Here is a 19,300-nt window from a genome sequence, read left to right as displayed (position 1 = left end):
GCAAAACACAGGAGAAATCACCAAGGGAAATTTGGCTATATTTTAGGAGGTTGAGAACCCTGGGCCAAAGGAAAGCAAGCATGTTAAAGTATCTAAATGTGGTATTTGTTAAGCACTTATTATGTGCCAGACACTGTACTAACTGCTGGGGTGGATAAAAACAAATCAGACTGGACACAGTCCCTGTCTCACGAGGGACTCACAGTTTTAATCCCCATTTTATAGACGAGGTAACTGAAGCCCAGAGACGTGAAGTGACTAGCCCAAGGTCACACAGTAGACAAGTGGCAGAGGCAGGATTACTCCCAGGCACTTGCTCACTCCACTACACCATGCAGCTCTGTTTCTATTCCAGGATCTGGTTTCTGATTCCATCTTGGTGATACCTTCCTAAATCAAGTAAATATAAGGTACTATTAATACTTAAAGATAGTGTGAGGGTAATTTGTATGCTGTCGATTATTGAAGCAGCATGGCTCAGTGGAAAGAGCATAGACTTTGGAGTCAGAGGTCAGGGGTTCAAATCCCCGCTCAGCCACTTGTCAGCTGTGTGACCTTGGGCAAGTCACTTAACTTCTCTGTGCCTCTGTTACCTCATCTGTAAAATGGGGATCAAGACTGTGAGCCCCCCGTGGGACAACCTGATCATCTTGTATCCTCCCCAGCGTTTAGAACAGTGCTTTGCACATAGTAAGCACTTAACAAGTACCAACATTATTATTATTATTATTGTAACCTCCCCAGCGATTAGAACAGTGCTTTGCACATAGTAAGTGCTTAATAAATGCCATTAAAAAGAACTTGTTGCTTTGAGAGGCTCACCATTATCGGGGAGTGGGGGGCAGCACTAGACCTTAGCCCTGCCCCACAGCACTTGTGTATATATGTACATATTTGTTATTCTATTTATTAATGATGTGTATATATCTACAATTCTATTTATTTATATTGATGCTATTGATGCCTGTCCACTTGTTTTGTTTTGTTGTCTGTCTCCCCTCTTCCAGACTGTAAGCCCATTGGGTAGGGACTGTCTCTATTTGTTGTTAAATTATACTTTCCAAACGCTTAGTATGGTACGCTGCACACAGTAAGCGCTCAATAAATACGCTTGAATGAATGAATGAATTAGCCATTCCTTCCCATCTTTAGCAGCCAGCACATGGGATCTTGGGCCATTCATTCAATTAATTGATCCACCAGTGGTATTTGATGACTTACTGTGTGCTTGGCGCTCTACTAAAGTTTCCCATGACTTTCGGGGGGGTAAAATGTAAAATGTCATGGAATATAAGCAGCAATCTTCCAACATAATTTTGGGGTGCACTAACTGCAAGCCCCATATGTGTCCCACAGTGGCTGTAGAAGGCTGTTTGCAGCAGGAGCTTGGTGAAAACCTGGAAATCTGCCCTCAAAAAGGGGAGCAGCACATAATTCATTCATTTAATCATAATTACTGAGTGCTTACTGTATGGAAAGCACTGTATTAAGTCCTTGGAAAGTACAATTCAGCAATTAAAACAGACAATCCCTATCCACACATAATCTTTATTCTCCCCATTTCTTCCTCTGTATTAGCTTCCTTGTGGGTAGATTAATATTTTATTATTATTAATACTAATAATAATAATATTTTTTCGGTGCTTACTATGTGTCAAACACCGTTCTAAGCAATGGGGAAGATACAAGTTAATCAGTTTGGATACAGTCCATGTTCCATGTGGGTCTCACAGCATTAAACCCCATTTTACAGTTGAGGTAACTGAGGCACAGAGAAGTTAAGTGCCTTGCCCAAGGTCACACAGCAGATAAGTGGTGGAGCTGGGATTCCATGAGCCCCATGTTGGAGAGGGACTGTGTAGCCATCCCAGTGCTTAGTACAGTGTCTGACACATAGTAAGTGTGGTAAGCATAGAAGCAGCATGGTGTAGTGGATAGAGCATGGGCCTCAGAGTCAGAAGATCATGGGTTCTAATCCCGAATCTGCCCCTTACCTGCTGTGTGACCTTGGGCAAGTCACTTTACTTCTCTGGGCCTCAGTTACCTCATCTGTAAAATGGGGGTTGAGACTGTGAGCCCCACGTGGGACAGGGATTGTGTCCAACCCAGTTTGCTTGTATCTACCCCAGCGCTTAGTACAGTGCCTTGCACATAGTAAGCACTTAGCCAGTACCATTATTATTATTAAGCACTTAAAAATACAATTAAAAAAAAACTAAAATAAATTCAGAAGTGTTTTGAAGATAGGACGAGCTGAGACCTGGCAGATTTGAAGAGGGATGGACTTCCAGACAGCAGTAAGGGGGGCCCAGAAGCAGCATGTTTTAATGGAAAGAGCACAGGGTTCGGAGTCAGAGGACTTGGGTTCTAATCTCAGCTCTGCTGAATGCTTGCTGTGTGACCTTGGGGAAGGCACTTAACTTCTCTGTGCCTCAGTGATCCTGGTCTTCCTCTTATTTAGACTGTGAGCCCCATGTGGGACAGGGACTGTGTCCAACCTAATTAACTTGTACTGACCCCAGCACTTAAAATGGTGTTTAGCACATAGTAAGTACCTAAGATGTGCCATAAAGAAATGGTTGTGAGTCAGGGGGCGGATGTGGGAGAGTACAGTGTAAGGGACAGTGGGTAGGTTGGAATTAGGGTTGGAATAATTAATAATAATAATTATTATTATTATTATGGTATTCATTAAGGGCTTACTATGTGCCAAGCATTGTTCTAAACACTGGGGTAGATAAGAGGTAATTAGGTTGTCCCACTTGGGGCTCACAGTCTTAATACCCATTTTACAGCTGAGGTAATTGAGGCACAGAGAAGTGAAGTGACTTGCCCACGGTCACACAGCAGACAAGTGGTGGAGTCGGGATTAGAACCCATGTCCTCTGACACCCAAGCCCGTGCTCTTTCCACTAAGCCATGCTGCTTCTCCACCATGAAGGCTGGGGAGGTGGTGGGAGGGGTGAGGATAAGTAGGGGAGATAGCTGATGGAGTGTCTTAAAGCCAATGGTCAGGAGTTTATGCTTGATGCAGAAATAAACTGGCGACTATTGGAAGTTTTTGTGTACATAATGACACTTTAGAAAAATTTCTTGGGCAGCAGAGTGAATTATGAGCTGGAGGCACAAAGACCAAGGAGGAGAATGACCCAGTAATCCCAAACTGTTAAAGAGGGAAGAGCTGTTTCTCACCCCCTCACTGCAGCTCCGTCAACTTGGGAAGCAGGAGGGCCTAGTGGATAAAACACGAATCTGGGAGTCAGAACACTTGGGTTCTAATAATAATAATTATTATTAATGTATTTGTTAAGCACTTCCTATATGCCAGGCATTGTTCTGGGATGCAAGCAAATCGAGTTGGACACAGTCCCTGTCCCACTTCGGGCTCACAGTCTCAATCCCCATTTTCTAGATGAGGTAACTGAGGTAGTGATTTGCCCACACACAGCAGACGAGTGGAGCGCGTGCTCTATCCTCTACGCCAGTTTGCTTCTCCTCTTCTTCTAATTCCAGCTCCACCATTATGCCTGCAGTGTGACCTTAGGCAAGTTACTTAACTTCTCTGGGCCCCAGTTTCCTCAACTTCAAGTGGAGATTTGTTATCTGTTCTCCCTCCTATTTAGATTGTGAGCCCCATTAGGGACCTAATTATCTTGTACCTTCAGCACTTAGTACAGTACTTGGTAAATAGTGAGAATTTAACAAATGCCACAATTATTATTATTATTATGTGCTTAGAATGGTATTCTGCCCACAATAAGCACTCAGTAAATACCACTGATGGATTGCCTGATTGAGGAGATGTGCAGAGGCGATGACAGCCTGTTCCAGGAAAGCAGCAACAGCAGGCATTGATTTACTTTGACCTTTATCAAACTGGCATCAATTTTCAGAGCCAGTGTGTGGAATCTACAGCTCTTGGACTGTTCACAGAGACACCATCCTTTTGCCTTATGCTTCACTGCCTGGTTTTTCTGATTCAGTGGCAGACAGTGTCTCCTTCAACTCTAATAGTTGTTAGCTCATTCAAGACGGGTCCTGGGGGAGCAGACGGAATGAAAATTTGGAATCTCCTCTCAGTCCGTCTCCCCCAGACAAAAACCACCAGGATTGTCCTGTTTCACTGGAAGACTGCAAAAACTGGCTGCCATCACTAATTCTTGCACCAGTTCTTTCCACTGTCTTCTTCATCTTGCTGAGGCGAGAACTGATTGAAGGAAGAGTTTCACCTTATCCCAAAAGCTTAGCAATTAGTTACTTAAGGCATCCAAACTCTTAAAGCACTAGTATGGCTAGTTGTTTTTTTTAAAATACCACATGCGATTCCTTCGATTTAATCTTTTTCTGGTATTTCGAGGTGTCCTTAGGGGATCAATTAATCAGTAGTATTTACTGAGCGCTTACATACGCAGCACACTCTACTAAGCGCCTGGGAAGCACACTACAAGAGAGTTGGTCGACACGGTCAATGGCCACAAGGAGCTTGCAGTCTAGATGGGGAGACTAATATTAACATAAATAAATTACAGATATGTACATAAATGCCATGGGGTTGAGGGTAGGGTAATAATAATGATGGCATTTATTAAGCGCTTACTATGTGCAAAGCACTGTTCTAAGCGCTGGGGAGGTTAAAAGGTCATCAGGTTGTTCCACAGGGGGCTCACAGTCTTAATCCCCATTTTACAGATGAGGTAACTGAAGCACAGAGAAGCTAAGTGACTTGCCCAAAGTCACCCAGCTGACAATTGGCAGAGCTGGGATTTGAACCCATGACCTCTGACTCCAAAGCCCGTGCTCTTTCCACTGAGCCATGCTGCGTCTCATGATGATATAGTACTAGGTAAAGAATGTATACAGTCATTATTTCTTTATTGAGGTGACACTAAGCACTAATACTGACATTACAAAAAGTCCAAGAGGCAGACCAGTATAAATCACAGCTCTAATTTTGGGTCAGTTAATAAAAATGAGGTTAAAGTATTCAGAAAAGCTCTATCCCCCCAAATTAGGCAGAATCTAGCTTCTTCCCTAAGTAAGTTTTTAACATTCAGTATCTTTAAAATTTTCCTTGTGTAAACTCATTTTCCTAATATTTAAACTTATTTTTCCCATGATTTATAAGGACTTAAAGTTACCATATCCTTCTCCCACATTTTAGAGTAGCCTATTCAATCGATCAATCAATCGCATTTATTGAGCGCTTACTATGTGCAGAGCACTGTACTAAGCGCTTGGGAAGTACAAATTGGCAACACATAGAGACAGTCCCTACCCAACAGTGGGCTCACAGTCTAAAAGGGGGAGACAGAGAACAGAACCAAACATACCAACAAAATAAAATAGGATAGAAATGTACAAGTAAAATAAATAAATAAATAAATAAATAGAGTAATAAATATGTACAACCATATATACATATATATAGGTGCTATGGGGAAGGGAAGGAGGTAAGACGGGGGGATGGAGAGGGGGACGAGGGGGAGAGGAAGGAAGGGGCTCAGTCTGGGAAGGCCTCCTGGAGGAGGTGAGCTCTCAGCAGGGCCTTGAAGGGAGGAAGAGAGCTAGCTTGGCGGAGGGGCAGAGGGAGGGCATTCCAGGCCCGGGGGATGACGTGGGCCGGGGGTCGACGGCGGGACAGGCGAGAACGAGGTACAGTGAGGAGATTAGCGGTGGAGGAGCGGAGGTTGCGGGCTGGGCTGGAGAAGGAGAGAAGGGAGGTGAGGTAGGAGGGGGCGAGGGGATGGAGAGCCTTGAAGCCCAGGGGGAGGAGTTTCTGCCTGATGCGCAGATTGATTGGTAGCCACTGGAGATTTTTGAGGAGGGGAGTAATATGCCCAGAGCGTTTCTGGACAAAGATAATCCGGGCAGCAGCATGAAGTATGGATTGAAGTGGAGAGAGACACGAGGATGGGAGATCAGAGAGAAGGCTGGTGCAGTAGTCCAGACGGGATAGGATGAGAGCTTGAACGAGCAGGGTAGCAGTTTGGATGGAGAGGAAAGGGCGGATCTTGGCAATGTTGCGGAGCTGAGACCGGCAGGTTTTGGTGACGGCTTGGATGTGAGGGGTGAATGAGAGAGCGGAGTCGAGGATGACACCAAGGTTGCGGGCTTGTGAGACGGGAAGGATGGTAGTGCCGTCAACAGAGATGGGAAAGTCAGGGAGAGGACAAGGTTTGGGAGGGAAGACAAGGAGCTCAGTCTTCGACATGTTGAGCTTTAGGTGGCGGGCAGACATCCAGATGGAGATGTCCTGAAGGCAGGAGGAGATGCGAGCCTGGAGGGAGGGGGAGAGAGCAGGGGCAGAGATGTAGATCTGGGTGTCATCAGCGTAGAGATGATAGTTGAAGCCGTGGGAGCGAATGAGGTCACCAAGGGAGTGAGTGTAGATTGAGAACAGAAGGGGACCAAGCACTGAACCTTGGGGAACCCCCACAGTAAGGGGATGGGAGGGGGAGGAGGAGCCTGCAAAAGAGACTGAGAAAGAACGACCGGAGAGATAAGATATTTGTTTATCAAAGACCATGCCATCCCAACCCAAGTTTCCTTTGGCTTTTAAATGCTTGCATCATAAAAATGTTGAATACCATAGTCATTCCTGGTTTGGTCCTTGTCACTTCCTTCTGAGACACTAGAAGGAGGGTAAAAACTTCAAGAAGAAATGACGTTTTTCCAGAATAGAGCTTTAGTCCCAGCAAAGAGGGTTTCAATCAATCACTCAGTCATTGGTATTTAAGTGCTCACTGTGTGCAAAGCACTGCACTAAGCACTTGGCAGAGTACAATATAACAGAGTTAGTAGCTGTGGTCCCTACCCACAAGGAGTGTAGCCTAGTGAATAGGGCCTAGACAAGTGAGTTAGAAGGAGCTGGGTTCTAATCTCAGCTCTGACACTCTTTTATGGTAATTGTTAAGCACTTAATAATAATAATAATAATAATGGTATTTGTTAAGTGCTTACTATGTGCTGAGCACTGTTCTAAGTGCTGGGATAGATACAAGGCTATCAGGTTGTCCCACGTAGGGCTCACATTCTTAACCCCCCTTTTACAGATGAGGTAACTGAGGCCCAGAGAAGTTAAGTGACTTGCCCAAAGTTACACAGCTGACAAGTGGCAGAGCTGGGATTTGAACCCATGACCTCTGAATCCCAAGCCCGGGCTGTTTCCACTCAGCCACGTGTCAAACACTGTTCTAAAACCTGAGGTATGTACAGGTTATTTAGGTCACACACACTCCTGTGCATCATGGAGCTCACAGTCTTATCAGGTTGGGAGAACAGATATTTAATCCCCATTTTACAGTAGAGGAAATTGAGGCACAGAGAAGATAAGTGACTTACCCAGGTTATACACAAAGCAATTGGCAGAGCTGGGTTGAAAACCCTGGTCCTGTTGACTTCTGCTACTGTTTGAACTTGGGCAAGTCGCTTAACTTCTTTGGGCTTCAGTTACTTCATTGATAAAATGGAGATGAAGACCGTGAGCCCTGTGTGGGACATGGACTGTGTCTAACCTGATTAGCTTGTAATAATAGTAATAATACTAATGATAATGACAATGCCATTTGTTAAGCACTTTTTATCTGTCAAGCACTTTTCTAAACATTAGAGTCGATACAAGGTAATCAGGTTGGACACAGTCCCTGTCCCACATGGGGCTTCTGTCTTAATCACCATTTTAGATGAGGTAACTGAGGCCCAGTGAAGTGACTTGCCCATAGTCACACAACAGATAAGTGGCAGAGCTGGAATTAGAAGGCAAGTCCTTCTGACTCTCAAGCACATCCTCTACCCACTAGGCCATGCTGTATCTACCCCAGTGTTTAGTACAGTGTCTGGTACATAGTAAGTGCTTAATACCATTAAAAAAGTAGCTTACACTCTACAGAGGAACACAGACATTCAAATAAGTTCGAGATACAAATAAATTACATGCAACTCTCTTCAAGGGAAATATGATGATTTGTAACAGGCCTAATCTAACCTCTTTCTGAACTGGAGTCCACAACTCTCCTGCCTCCAGTGAAACAAACAAGTCCTTTCACTGGAAAAAGGAAATCAAATTGTTCTTTTGGGTGCTTTAAAGATATACATTTCCTACAGCAAACACATTTTAAGCCCCTAAATAGACCAGGACTGAAGATAGAACGGCTGATAAGTTGTAGAGTGAACAATGACAATGCCATATGGTGTTTGTTAATGTCAAATATTTGCTAATGTCAAATGTCTATTTAGATTTTGTAATTACCTAAAATCCTGTGCTGGGCAGCAGCGGCAGTGGGAGAGAGTTGAGGGCAGAGACTCATTTACTGTGCTGAAGGAGGCAATGGTAAACCACTTCCATATTTTTACCAAGAAAACTCTATGGATACACTAGCAGAACGATTGCAGATGAAAAAGGGGCATTCTTTTCAATAACAAGGTAAAATGTACTTGCACTGACATTCCTTCTGTTTCCTTAAATATATACATCCCTGAGAGTAGAGCTATTTAGCTTGTACCTTGAGTTTAGAATTAGTAATGAAAATGCTCATTTTCTATTGGACTTTCCTTGTCATGATTTCCCATAATCATTATTCTGAATCTAAGCACTTAGATAAAGAATAATGTGAGCTGTTCCCTCCATTAACTTTCACTAGTTCTGAAATGAAGTGATGAGAGACGTGAGAGGATTTCTAAAGTTGTTTTCGGAGAGCTCACACCAGTAGAAGCAGCATTAGATAGTCAAAGAGACCCCTTCATCAGTTTGTTCTGGATCAAGTTCATTTTAAGGCTGCATCAAAAATTTGATTTCTCAAGATGAAATTGTTTGCATTTGTGTGCAGAATGTTTTTAGTTTTAGAAGGAGGGAGTTACTGAAATGTTTCATTGGTTTTTCTCAAATAGAAAATGTACTCCACTTGGCGACATCTCTCTTTGAAAGATGAGCATAGTAAAGGGAAATGATGCAGAAAAATATGCAAATTCTTAGACAAAGAATTTCATTTTCATCTAGGAAAACCATACATCTAGGACATGTGTGGCAACTAGCTCCAAATGAATACTGATAAATGACTGCAAAGACGAGGGAAATGTAGAGCCCCAGACAACAACAGTGATGATATTCTCATTGTCTTCCTGACTATACAGTTGCCTGATATGTTTTTCAGGAAAAAGGTTTTTAAAAAGTCACTTGATGGACACCTGTTTCACCGAGACTCCCTTGATATTTCACAAGTTCAATTCTCTCTCCGAGATTGGGAAATGCAGGGTTCCTAGAATAGGAGGGGAGAAAACTCAGCCCATCCTAGATTATCTTCATTGCCTGGGCCAAGGAGAAATTGTGGCTTTACAGCTGCCAAAAGACGGTAGCTCCTGGGAGTATTTCTATAGAAGATGTCTCGGGGAAAGTACGGAGTTAGGTGCTAGCTGGTCTGGGAGCCTCCAGAGAGGTACAAGAGGATTTGCTCCAACCTACTTCATGGCAGAGAAATAGTGCCATTGACACTTAGTGACAGTGACTATCAGTCAGTGGCATTTTTGGAGCACTTACTGTGTGCAAAGCGCTGTACTAAGTGTTTGGGAGAGGGCAATATAACAGAGTTGGTAGACAAACTCCCTGCCCACAGCGAGTTAACAGTCTAGGATTTGGAAGGGGAGGTGAACTGAGCTGCAAATGACTAAAATAAAAACCACTGGAAGCAAAATGAGATCACGTATGACTTTAAAGCTCTTACCTGGTCTTCAAAGTAATACTCTGAGTCGATCGTATCTGCAGAGTACATGGTCATACAGGGGTCGAGTTCACTTTGGCCTAAAACAGAAGACATTTAATTGAACTCCAACTGAATATGCTTTATTGAAACATCACAGTCTAGTTGGAAGCAACATGGCATAGAGGAAAGAGTCACTTAACTTCTCTGTGCCTCAGTTACCTCATCATGTAAAATGGGAATTAATAATAATAATGGCATTTACTAAGCGCTTACTATGTGCAAAGCACTGTTCTAAGCGCTGGGGAGGTTACAAGGTGATCAGGTTGTCCCACAGGGGGCTCACAGTCTTCATCCCCATTTTACAGATGAGGGAACTGAGGCACAGAGAAGTTAAGTGACTTCTCCAAAGTCACACAGCTGTCAATTGGCGGAGCTGGGATTTGAACCCATGAACTGTGATTCCAAAGCCCGTGCTCTTTTCCACTGAGCCACACTGCTTCTCTAAGTAAGAGTATTCCAGGTAGAGGAAAGATATAGTGTCATGTCTGTCATCTCTAGGGAAGCATAAGCAAGTTAGTCCTTGAGTTGAGGCAAAGGAAGAAATACAAGCGGATTATGGATATCAAGAAGATGCATTGTCCCATCACTCCTCCAGATAACCTGTAGCCACTGTTGGAAGCTGAAAGGACCGCTAGTCCAGCAATGACATTTCTTCTGTTCTTGTTTTCTTTGGTCAGAAAGGGGAGGAAGAGAAGGGGATCAGTTGGCAGAAAGTCTTAAAGTCAAAGGTCAGAGGTTTTCATTTGTTCCAAGTGATAATTGGAAACAACTGAAAGCTTCTGTGTGACCTTGGGCAAGCCACTTAACTTCTCTATGCCTCAGGTACCTCATCTGTAAAATGGGGCTTCAGACTGTGAGACAGTCTGATTGTATTTATCCCAGTGCTTAGAACAGTGCTTGGCACATAGTAAGTGCTTAACAAATACCATCATCATTATTATTATTATTCTGGAAGTGGACTAGCAAAGGGGAGAGATAAGCAGTGTCTGAAATCAGAAGATGGACAGTGCTAATTCTAGGTTTATAAACTTTGTATACGTTTTATAAGAAAGCAAAACTGTGTGCTAAGGACATCAAAAATGAAAAATCCTGATGCAATCTATAATAATAATTATGGTATCTGTTAAGCACTCATTATGTGCCAACCACTGTACTAAGCACTAGGGTGGATACAGCAAATCGGGTTAAGACTGTGAGCCCCATGTGGGACAGGGCTGTGTCCAACCCGATTTGTTTGTATCCACCCCAGCGCTTAGTAGAGTGCCTGGCACATAGTAAACTCTTAACAAATACCATAATTAAATTGTTTTTATTATTATTATATTCTGAAATTCGGACAATTAGCTATATAGGTAAGTACAAGAACAGGCAGAGATCTCATGAGAAAATGATTGTAGAAGAAAGGTTTGCTGCCGTGATGAAAACCATTTAACTCTGAATTTAATTCTTCTGTTCCAGTCCCTTCTGTAAATTGTGGGTTTGCATTTTTTCATTAAAAAAGAGAAAATTGAAATGCTGCTTTGAGATCATCTGCCCATCATTTTTCTACTTCATTTTTGTCTTGTAGAGAGTGTATCAAATAGCAATCCTATCCAGTTAATTGACATATTACTAAAAATTATACATTTTCAAATGTTAAATGGTAAAAGCTAGGTAAAACATATAAAAGACCAGGTTTTGGGATAATTATCCTCTTAGACACTCCAGGCAACCCACTGAGTGATCAAGTAATGACAGTCTATACAATATGCATATCTCAGGGATTCCAATTCATTGATCACATTTATTGGATGAACGTCCTTCTTCTTTTAGTTAGAGAAGCAGCGTGGCTCAGTGGAAAGAGCCCGGGCTTTGGAGTCAGAGGTCATGGGTTCAAATCCTGGCTCCACCACTTGTCAGCTGTGTGACTTTGGGCAAGTCAATTAACTTCTCTGTGCCTCAGTTACCTAATCCGTAAAATGAGGATTAAGACTGTGAGCGCCCCGTGGGACAACCTGATCACCTTGTAACCTCCCCAGCACTTAGAACAGTGCTTTGCACATAGTAAGTGCTTAATAAATGCCATCATTATTATTATTATTATTTTGTGACCTTCGCTGTCCTTATAAATGTTATAAAAATATTCTTAAATGTTCTTAGAGACAACAAGAAAACAAAGCCACCCAAATCAGAGTGGTAATACCGGTTCAAGCAAAAGAGGATTTAGCTCTCCAAATTTCCTAATTCCAGGGTAACCGAGCTACCCACAATTTACTACTTTTTTTTCTTCACAAAGAATATGTAGCATTTCAGATTTCATTAGGCTCCTCACTCCTCATCTCCTAACCTCCAAAGACCAAACATAAATGACTAATTTTCATAACTGGACTTCTGAAGTACAGCTGATTAATGCTCATTAAAAATCCTTCCCACTGGGAGCAAAGCATTACGTTTTGTAGTTAGGCAGGAAGAGCACATTGTGTTGCTTTTAAAAACTGCCACACAGGAGGGTCACAAACCACTGACACTTCACTGTAAGGGTAAGATTCCTAGCAGATTCTTCCCTAGAGTAGGCTGAAGGCCAACATATATCTCTGTAATGATGATATATTTTTAAACAAGATTAGGTTCCCAAATCATTTTGTAAAATTATGGTACTTTTCATGGTATTTATTAAGCACTCACTGTGTGGCAAGCACCTTTCTAAACTCTAGGTTAGATCAAAATTAATCAGGTTGGAAACAGCCCATGCCCCATACCAATCTTAATCCCTATTTTGCGGATGAGGTAACTGAGGCTCAGGGAAGTGAAGTGATTGGCCCAAGGTCACAGCAGACAAGTGGCTGAGTCAGGATTAGAACTCAGGTCCTTCTGATTCTCAGGCCTGTGCTCTTTCCACTAGGCCTGACTGCCTTCCCAGAGGATGCTGATTTCACAGTCCTTCTCTCTCCTTCTAAATTTTGCTTATTACAGAAGTTGGGTTAACAATAATGCTGCATCTGTGATTTGTACAGAAAAAGTAAGTATAAGTAACAATTCTCTTCTTCAACACTTTTAGCAAATAGATTCCACAAATTCCACCTGTAGCATTCCAGTATTCAATAAGCCTCCTCAGGAAGTGCCTGTCTTATTCTAACTTAAATCTTTCATGATGCAAATTGTACCATTTCCTCTGGTCCTCTTCACCTGGATGGAGCCTTCTCTTCTTCTCCCCACTTCCAGAACCTTCAGCCTTTCCACATGAGGATGCTATTTCCCAAATCTTTAATCATCTACGCTCATGTCTATCAACCTTCAGGAGCTTCACATTATTCTGAGGCTTTGGAGGCTGCAAATGAACACTCCCACAAGAGTCATCTGAGAGCTAGATGGGAAGGGGGTAATGGATTGTAGCTCCTTGGTGTTCCACTCCTATTTCTGCACCACAGGATCATGTTGGCTTTTTTCACACAAAAAAGGGCTGTGGAGCCTGTGGAGGATCCTCTGACCCCCAGGTCTTAGAGAAGCAGCGTTGCTCAGTGGAAAGAGCATGGGCTTGAGAGTCAGAGGCCATGGGTTCTGATCCCAGCTCCGCCACTTGTCAGCTGCGTGACTTTGGGCAAGTCACTTCACTTCTCTGTGCCTCAGTTACCTCATCTGCAAAATGGGGATTAAGACTGTGAGCCCCATGTGAAACGACCTGATTACCTTGTACCCCCACAGTGCTTGGCACATAGTAAGCGCTTAACAAATGCCATCATCATTATTATTTTTCGACTGCACTTATGCAGAGCTAGTTATTTCCCATTTTCGTTGCCAAGTAGAAAAGTGTTTAACAAAAGAATTAGTGTTTACCCCAAGCATAAACAAAATAGCAAGTCAGCATTTTAATAATAATAACAATAATAATAATGTTGATGATGATATTTGTTAAGTGCTTACTGTGTGCCAAGCACTGTTCTAAGCAGTGGGGTAGATACAAGGTTATCAGGTTGGATGCAGTCTCTGTCCCTCTTGGGGCTCAAAGTCTTAATCCCCGTTTTCCAGATGAGGTAACAAGCCCAGAGAAGGGAAGTGACTTGCCCAAGTTCACATAGCAGACAGGCGATGGAGCCAGATTTAGAACCCAGGTCCTTCTGACTCCCAAGCCTGTGCTCTATTCACTATGCCATGCTGCTTTTCAATCCCTCGGCCTGCACCAAATTTTAAGGTACTCAGTGACATTTTAAAATATGCTGGTCATGAGAGATATAAATGACATTCTGTTGAATAGCTACTGAGTGCAGACACTGTATGAAACACTTGGGAGAGAACAACAGAAGCAAGTTCTCTGTCCTTAAGTGGTTTTCAGCTTCATGGGGAAGGCCAACAGACCAAGAGCATTTACCAATAGTGGGACTAGGAGGATGAGTAAGGATAAAGTTAGAAAAAAGAGTACAAATACATGAGGATGAAATAGCCTAACAAATAACTATACAAATAAATATCCAAATGTACATAAGTGATGAAAATAGGAATAAGTGAACGAATATTATTTACTGAGTGCTTGCTGAGCGTACAGCTCTGTACTAAAAGCATAAAAACAGTCTGTAAGATCATCATGGACAGGAAATGTGTCTCCCAACCTGGTTATATTGTACTCTTCCAAGTGCCTGGTATAGTGTTCTGCACAAAGTTAGTACTCAATAAATGTGATTGATTAAGTGCTGATGCCACTAAGGCACTGGGAGACTCATCAGAAATGCTTAAGGGAGGAGGTGGGATTTTAAGAGGGTTTTGAAGATTAGGAGAGTTATGATTTAGAGAACTTGGAGGGGAAAGGAATTAGTTTCTGACCAGGAGAAGGATGCGAGCAAGGATACAGAGGCAGGAATATCAGGAGCAAGGCAGGATAGACGATGAGCCTAGGAGAGGTGAAGATTGCAAGCTAGAGCAGAGCAGGTGAAGAGAGATGATATATGAAGTGATGTGAGTTTTTATCGATGCGGAGGGAAATGGGCAGTAGCTTTTGGGGGTTTTCAAGGAGCGGAAAGATGCTTGTCGAGTACTGCTTCAGAAAGATGATCTGGGCAGCAGTATGGACTGAAGTGGGGCCTGACTGAAAGCAGAGACTCCTGTGAGAAGGCTGATACAATTGTCTAACTGCAATTTGACAAGAGCTTTGACTAACTGGTAGTTGTCTGGAGTGAGAGGAAGGGAGTGGATCTGGAAACCATCATGGAGAAAAAACCATTAGGGTTTAACACTTCATCAAACGCGTAATGCCGAAAGACATTGAAGAGTCGAGGATGACACCAAGGTTGAAGGCTTCTGGACAGGGGATGGCGTTATTGACAGAGATGGGTATTTAGGGAGGAAGTGAAGGTTTTGGATGGAAGTTGATATGTTCAGTTTCGGTCACCTGACCCTCCAAGTGGAGATGTCCTTGAGACAAGAGGTACATTCATGTCTGTCTCCCCTCTAAACTGTAAGCTCTTTGTGGGCAAGGGAAGTGTCCGTCATATTGTTATCGTACTCTCCCATATGCTTAGTTCGGTGCTCTACACACAGTAAGAGCTCAATAAATGTGATGGCTGACTGACTAATGAGAGATGAATAGTGGGAGAAAGGTTGGGGATAGAGAGGTAGACTTCTGATGCATATATATAATTATATATTCTATTATTATATATGAATATATTATATTATATATTCTAATTATAGTTATTTATACTGATGCTATTGATGCCTATTCATTTGTTTCAATGCCTGTCTCCCTCCTTCTAAACTGTAAGCGTGTTGTGGGCCGGGATTCATTCATTCGTTCAATCGTATTTATTGAGCACTTACTGTGAGCAGAGCACTGTACTAAGAGCTTGGGAAGTACAAGTTGGCAACATATAGAGACAGTCCCTACCCAACAACGGGCTCACAGTCTAGAAGGGGGAATTGTCTCTGTTGCTGAATTGTAATAATAATAATGGCATTTATTAAGCGCTTACTATGTGTAAAGCACTGTACTAAGCACTGGGGAGATTACAAGGAGGTCAGGTTGTCCCACGGTGGGCTCACAGTCTTAATCCCCATTTTACAGATGAGGGAACTGATTCACAGAGAAGTTAAGTGACTTGCCCAAAGTCACACAGCTGACAATTGGCAGAGCAATTGTACTTTCCAAGCACTTAGTAAAATGCTCTGCACGCAGTAAGCAAGCCCTCAATAGACTGTGAGCCCGTTTTGGGTAGGGATTATCTCTATTTGTTGCTGAATTGTGCTTCCCAAGTGCTTAGAACAGTGCTCTGCACACAGCAAGTGCTCCATAAGTATGATTGATTGAATGAATGAATGAGTCCCTTGAATGGAGGTGGGAGCTCTGAAGCCTCGCTAGCAGATGAACCCCAGGACGTAGTGGAATGAGAAGAGTAGTGGTGCAGTACACCCCCAGTTAAGGGTTGAGAGGTAGAAGTAGAACCAGCAAACGACACTGAGAAGGAGCAGTTGAAGAACTAAGAGGAGAATTGATCAATAGTACTTATTGAGCACTTAATATAATAATTTTGGCATTTATTAAGCACTTACTATGTGCCAGGCACTGTAATAATAATAATAATGATGGCATTTGTTAAGCGCTTACTATGTGCAAAGCACTGTCCTAAGCACTTGGGAGGATACAAGGTGATCACGTTGTCCCACGTAGGGCTCACAGTTTTAATCCCCATTTTACAGATGAGGTAACAGGCTCAGAGAAGTTAAGTGACTTGCCCAAGATCACAGAGCAGACATGTGGGGGAGCCGGGATTAGAACCCATGACCTCTGAATCCCAAGCCCGTGCTCTTTCCACTGAGCCACGCTGCTTCTAAGTGCTGGGGTGGATACAAGGCAATCAGGTTGGACACGGTCCCTGTCCCATGTGGGGCTCACAGTCTCAATCCCCATTTTACAGATAAGGTGACTGAGGCCCAGAGAAGTGAAGTGACTTGCCCAAGGTCACACAGAGTACAAGTGGCAGAACTGGGATTAGAACTCCTGACCTTCTGATTCCCAGCCCAGTGCTCTATCCACTACGCCATGCTGCCTCTACTATGTGCAGAGCACTGTACTAAACGTGTGGGAGAGTACAATACAACAGAAGTAGCGAACATGTTCCCTTCCCATAATGAGCTTACTTTCTGGAGGGGGAGACAGGCATTAATACAAATAAATGATTTGTAATATATAATTTAAAGATATGTACGTAAGTGCTGTGGGGTTCGGGTTGGGGCAAATATCAAATGTCAAAGGGTCACAGATCCGAGTGCGCAGACGACGCAGAAGGGAGAGTGAGCCAGGGAAAAGAGGGCTTAATCAGGGAAGGCCTCTAATTACGTGAATATGATGTTGGAAAAAGCAAAATGTGAAAGTGTTTTGAGAAGGAAATGGTCCACAGTGTCTAAGATGGCCCAAAGATCAAGGATTAAGACAAAATGGAGTCCATAAGACCTTGGCTTTGAGGACTTTATTGGTGACTTTGAGGACATTTGCCTCATTGGAATGGAGACAAAAAGCTGACAAGAGGGTCAAGAAGAGAGGGCTGGTGGAGAGGAAGTGTAGGGAGCTGGGAGACTTGGAGAAATCTGTAGTGCTAGAAAAGAAATGGGCACAAATGAACCTTTAGCAGCAATAGAATGAGTAGGTACAATCAGTTCTGCTATAACATGTTTTCTATATTCATTTTGGATAGAATGCAGTGACAGAATGAGAAAAACGTCTTCTGTCAGTGTGCATCTGTCTAAGACCCAGCGCAGCATCTGAAAAAACATGGTGTCAGAGGGTGGAACTAAAATGAGACTTAATTTGGGGTTCTTCAAGAATGTAGCCCCTTGTTTTATGGGAGAATGGATTTGGTAGAAAGGTGGTTAGTTTAAGAGGTAAAAATTATATTTTTCTCTCAAAAGACTGTTAACACACATTGCAGTTCTACACCACATAATGTCTTGGCAAGTCGTTGCTCTTGGCAACATTCTTAATATATCACAGAAGGCAACAGCCAAAGAATATCATTATTGGTTAGGAAGGCATGAATAGCTTTCCTTTTCTCCAAATATTTCCTACCTAGTTGGTTGCAAATGATTTTTTTAACAGCAGTTCAGGGTCTGACATGCCTGATGGGAGGAGAATGCAGTGATTCTACGAAGAATAGATCTCCCTTTGGTAAGTGGTATGTAACACCAGTTAACATCTATGATGACCTTCTTGTTTATAAGATAGTAAATTACTTCTAAAAACAGAGCTGAAAGAAAATAAACAACCCACCTACACTTAGACTCTTTTTTGTTTCCGTTTCTAATTCAATCTTTCCTTTCCAAATTTAGGCTATGTCCTTATAGTTGACAGACAGTGAAATTAAGGGTAAATTACAAGGTTTAGTTATAGGAAGCACTTTTGACAATTTTCAGCTCTTCTCGCATTTAACGTTGAGCATAAAAGAAATCAGAGGGCCCGGCTTTTGGGAGACTAATAAAAATTGTTTCCAAAAGACTGATCATTTATTTTAAATAATTAATTTTTTTCAGGATTAGACCTTTTTTTCCTTTTGTTTTTCTGCCACTCTTTCACTGCCACTCTTTCACTGTATATTGGGAGTGTAACCTGGATACTCTGTTCCCTCATGATAATAATAATAGTATTTGTTAAGTGCTTACTATGTGCCAAGCACTGTTCTAAGGACTGGGGTAGATACAAGGTAATCAGGGTATCCCACGTGGGGCTCACAGACATAATCCCCATTTTACAGATGAGGTAGCTGAGGCACAGAGAAGTTAAGTGACTTGCCCAAAGTCACACAACTGATAACTGGAGGAGCAGGGATTAGAACTCATGACCTCTGACTCCCAAGCCTGGGCTCTTTCCACTAAGCCATGCTGCTTCTCCTAGATTAGATTGTAAATTTCTGAGGGCGGTGAACATTTTGTTCAGCTTCTATCTCACTTTCCCGAGAGCTTAGTACAGTGATTCGCACTCAGTAGACAATTGTATTTCATGAGCACCTACTATGTGCAGACCCTTGAACTCAGTACTTGTGAGAAAATGCAACAGTTAGTTGATACGATGCCCAATGATTTAGAAAAATGATATGGGAAGCAGAGTGAAGTAAAAACTGGAGATGGGAGAGACTAGAGGTCTGGAGAGAAGCGAAGAAGCCCATTGTTGGGTAGGGACCGTCTCTATATGTTGCTGACTTGTACTTCCCAAGTGCTTAGTACAGTGCTCTGCACACAGTAAGCGCTCAATAAATACGATTGAATGAATGAATGACTGCGGTAGTTATGTTGAAGTGTGACAAGTGCCAAATCAGTGTGGTGGCCATTTGGATGGAGAGAAAAAGGACGATCCATAAACTATTGTGGTGATAAACTAATAATATATTAAATATATAAATATTTGGTGTCAGACTAATTATGGTGATTGAAAGAGAGGAAGAAATTGAGGATAATGCCAAGGTTTGGGGCTTGAGAAATGAGGAGGATGGTGCTGTTTTCAGCCCTGCTGGGAAATTTAGGTGAAGGAGAAGTTTTGGGGTGGAGGATGAAGAGTTGAGTTTGGAAAAAACTGAGCTTCTGGTACCAGT

The 19,300-nt window shown here is 42.5% G+C and overlaps 1 protein-coding gene across 1 annotated transcript in view; it reads right to left on the bottom strand.

Annotated features, from left to right (window-relative positions):
• Positions 1-19,300, bottom strand: part of AK5 (adenylate kinase 5) — a 336,353-nt gene that overhangs the window by 105,406 nt on the left and 211,647 nt on the right. The window contains exon 8 of the mRNA XM_038745100.1: positions 9,717-9,793. Within this exon, the coding sequence (XP_038601028.1) occupies positions 9,717-9,793 (77 nt within the window). The remainder of the gene's footprint in view (positions 1-9,716; positions 9,794-19,300) is intronic.

Source organism: Tachyglossus aculeatus, chromosome 4, assembly GCF_015852505.1.
Source record: "Tachyglossus aculeatus isolate mTacAcu1 chromosome 4, mTacAcu1.pri, whole genome shotgun sequence".
Classification (NCBI taxonomy): domain Eukaryota; kingdom Metazoa; phylum Chordata; class Mammalia; order Monotremata; family Tachyglossidae; genus Tachyglossus; species Tachyglossus aculeatus.
Note: the sequence above shows the minus strand (reverse complement) of the source record. Positions and strands in the feature narration are given on the sequence as shown.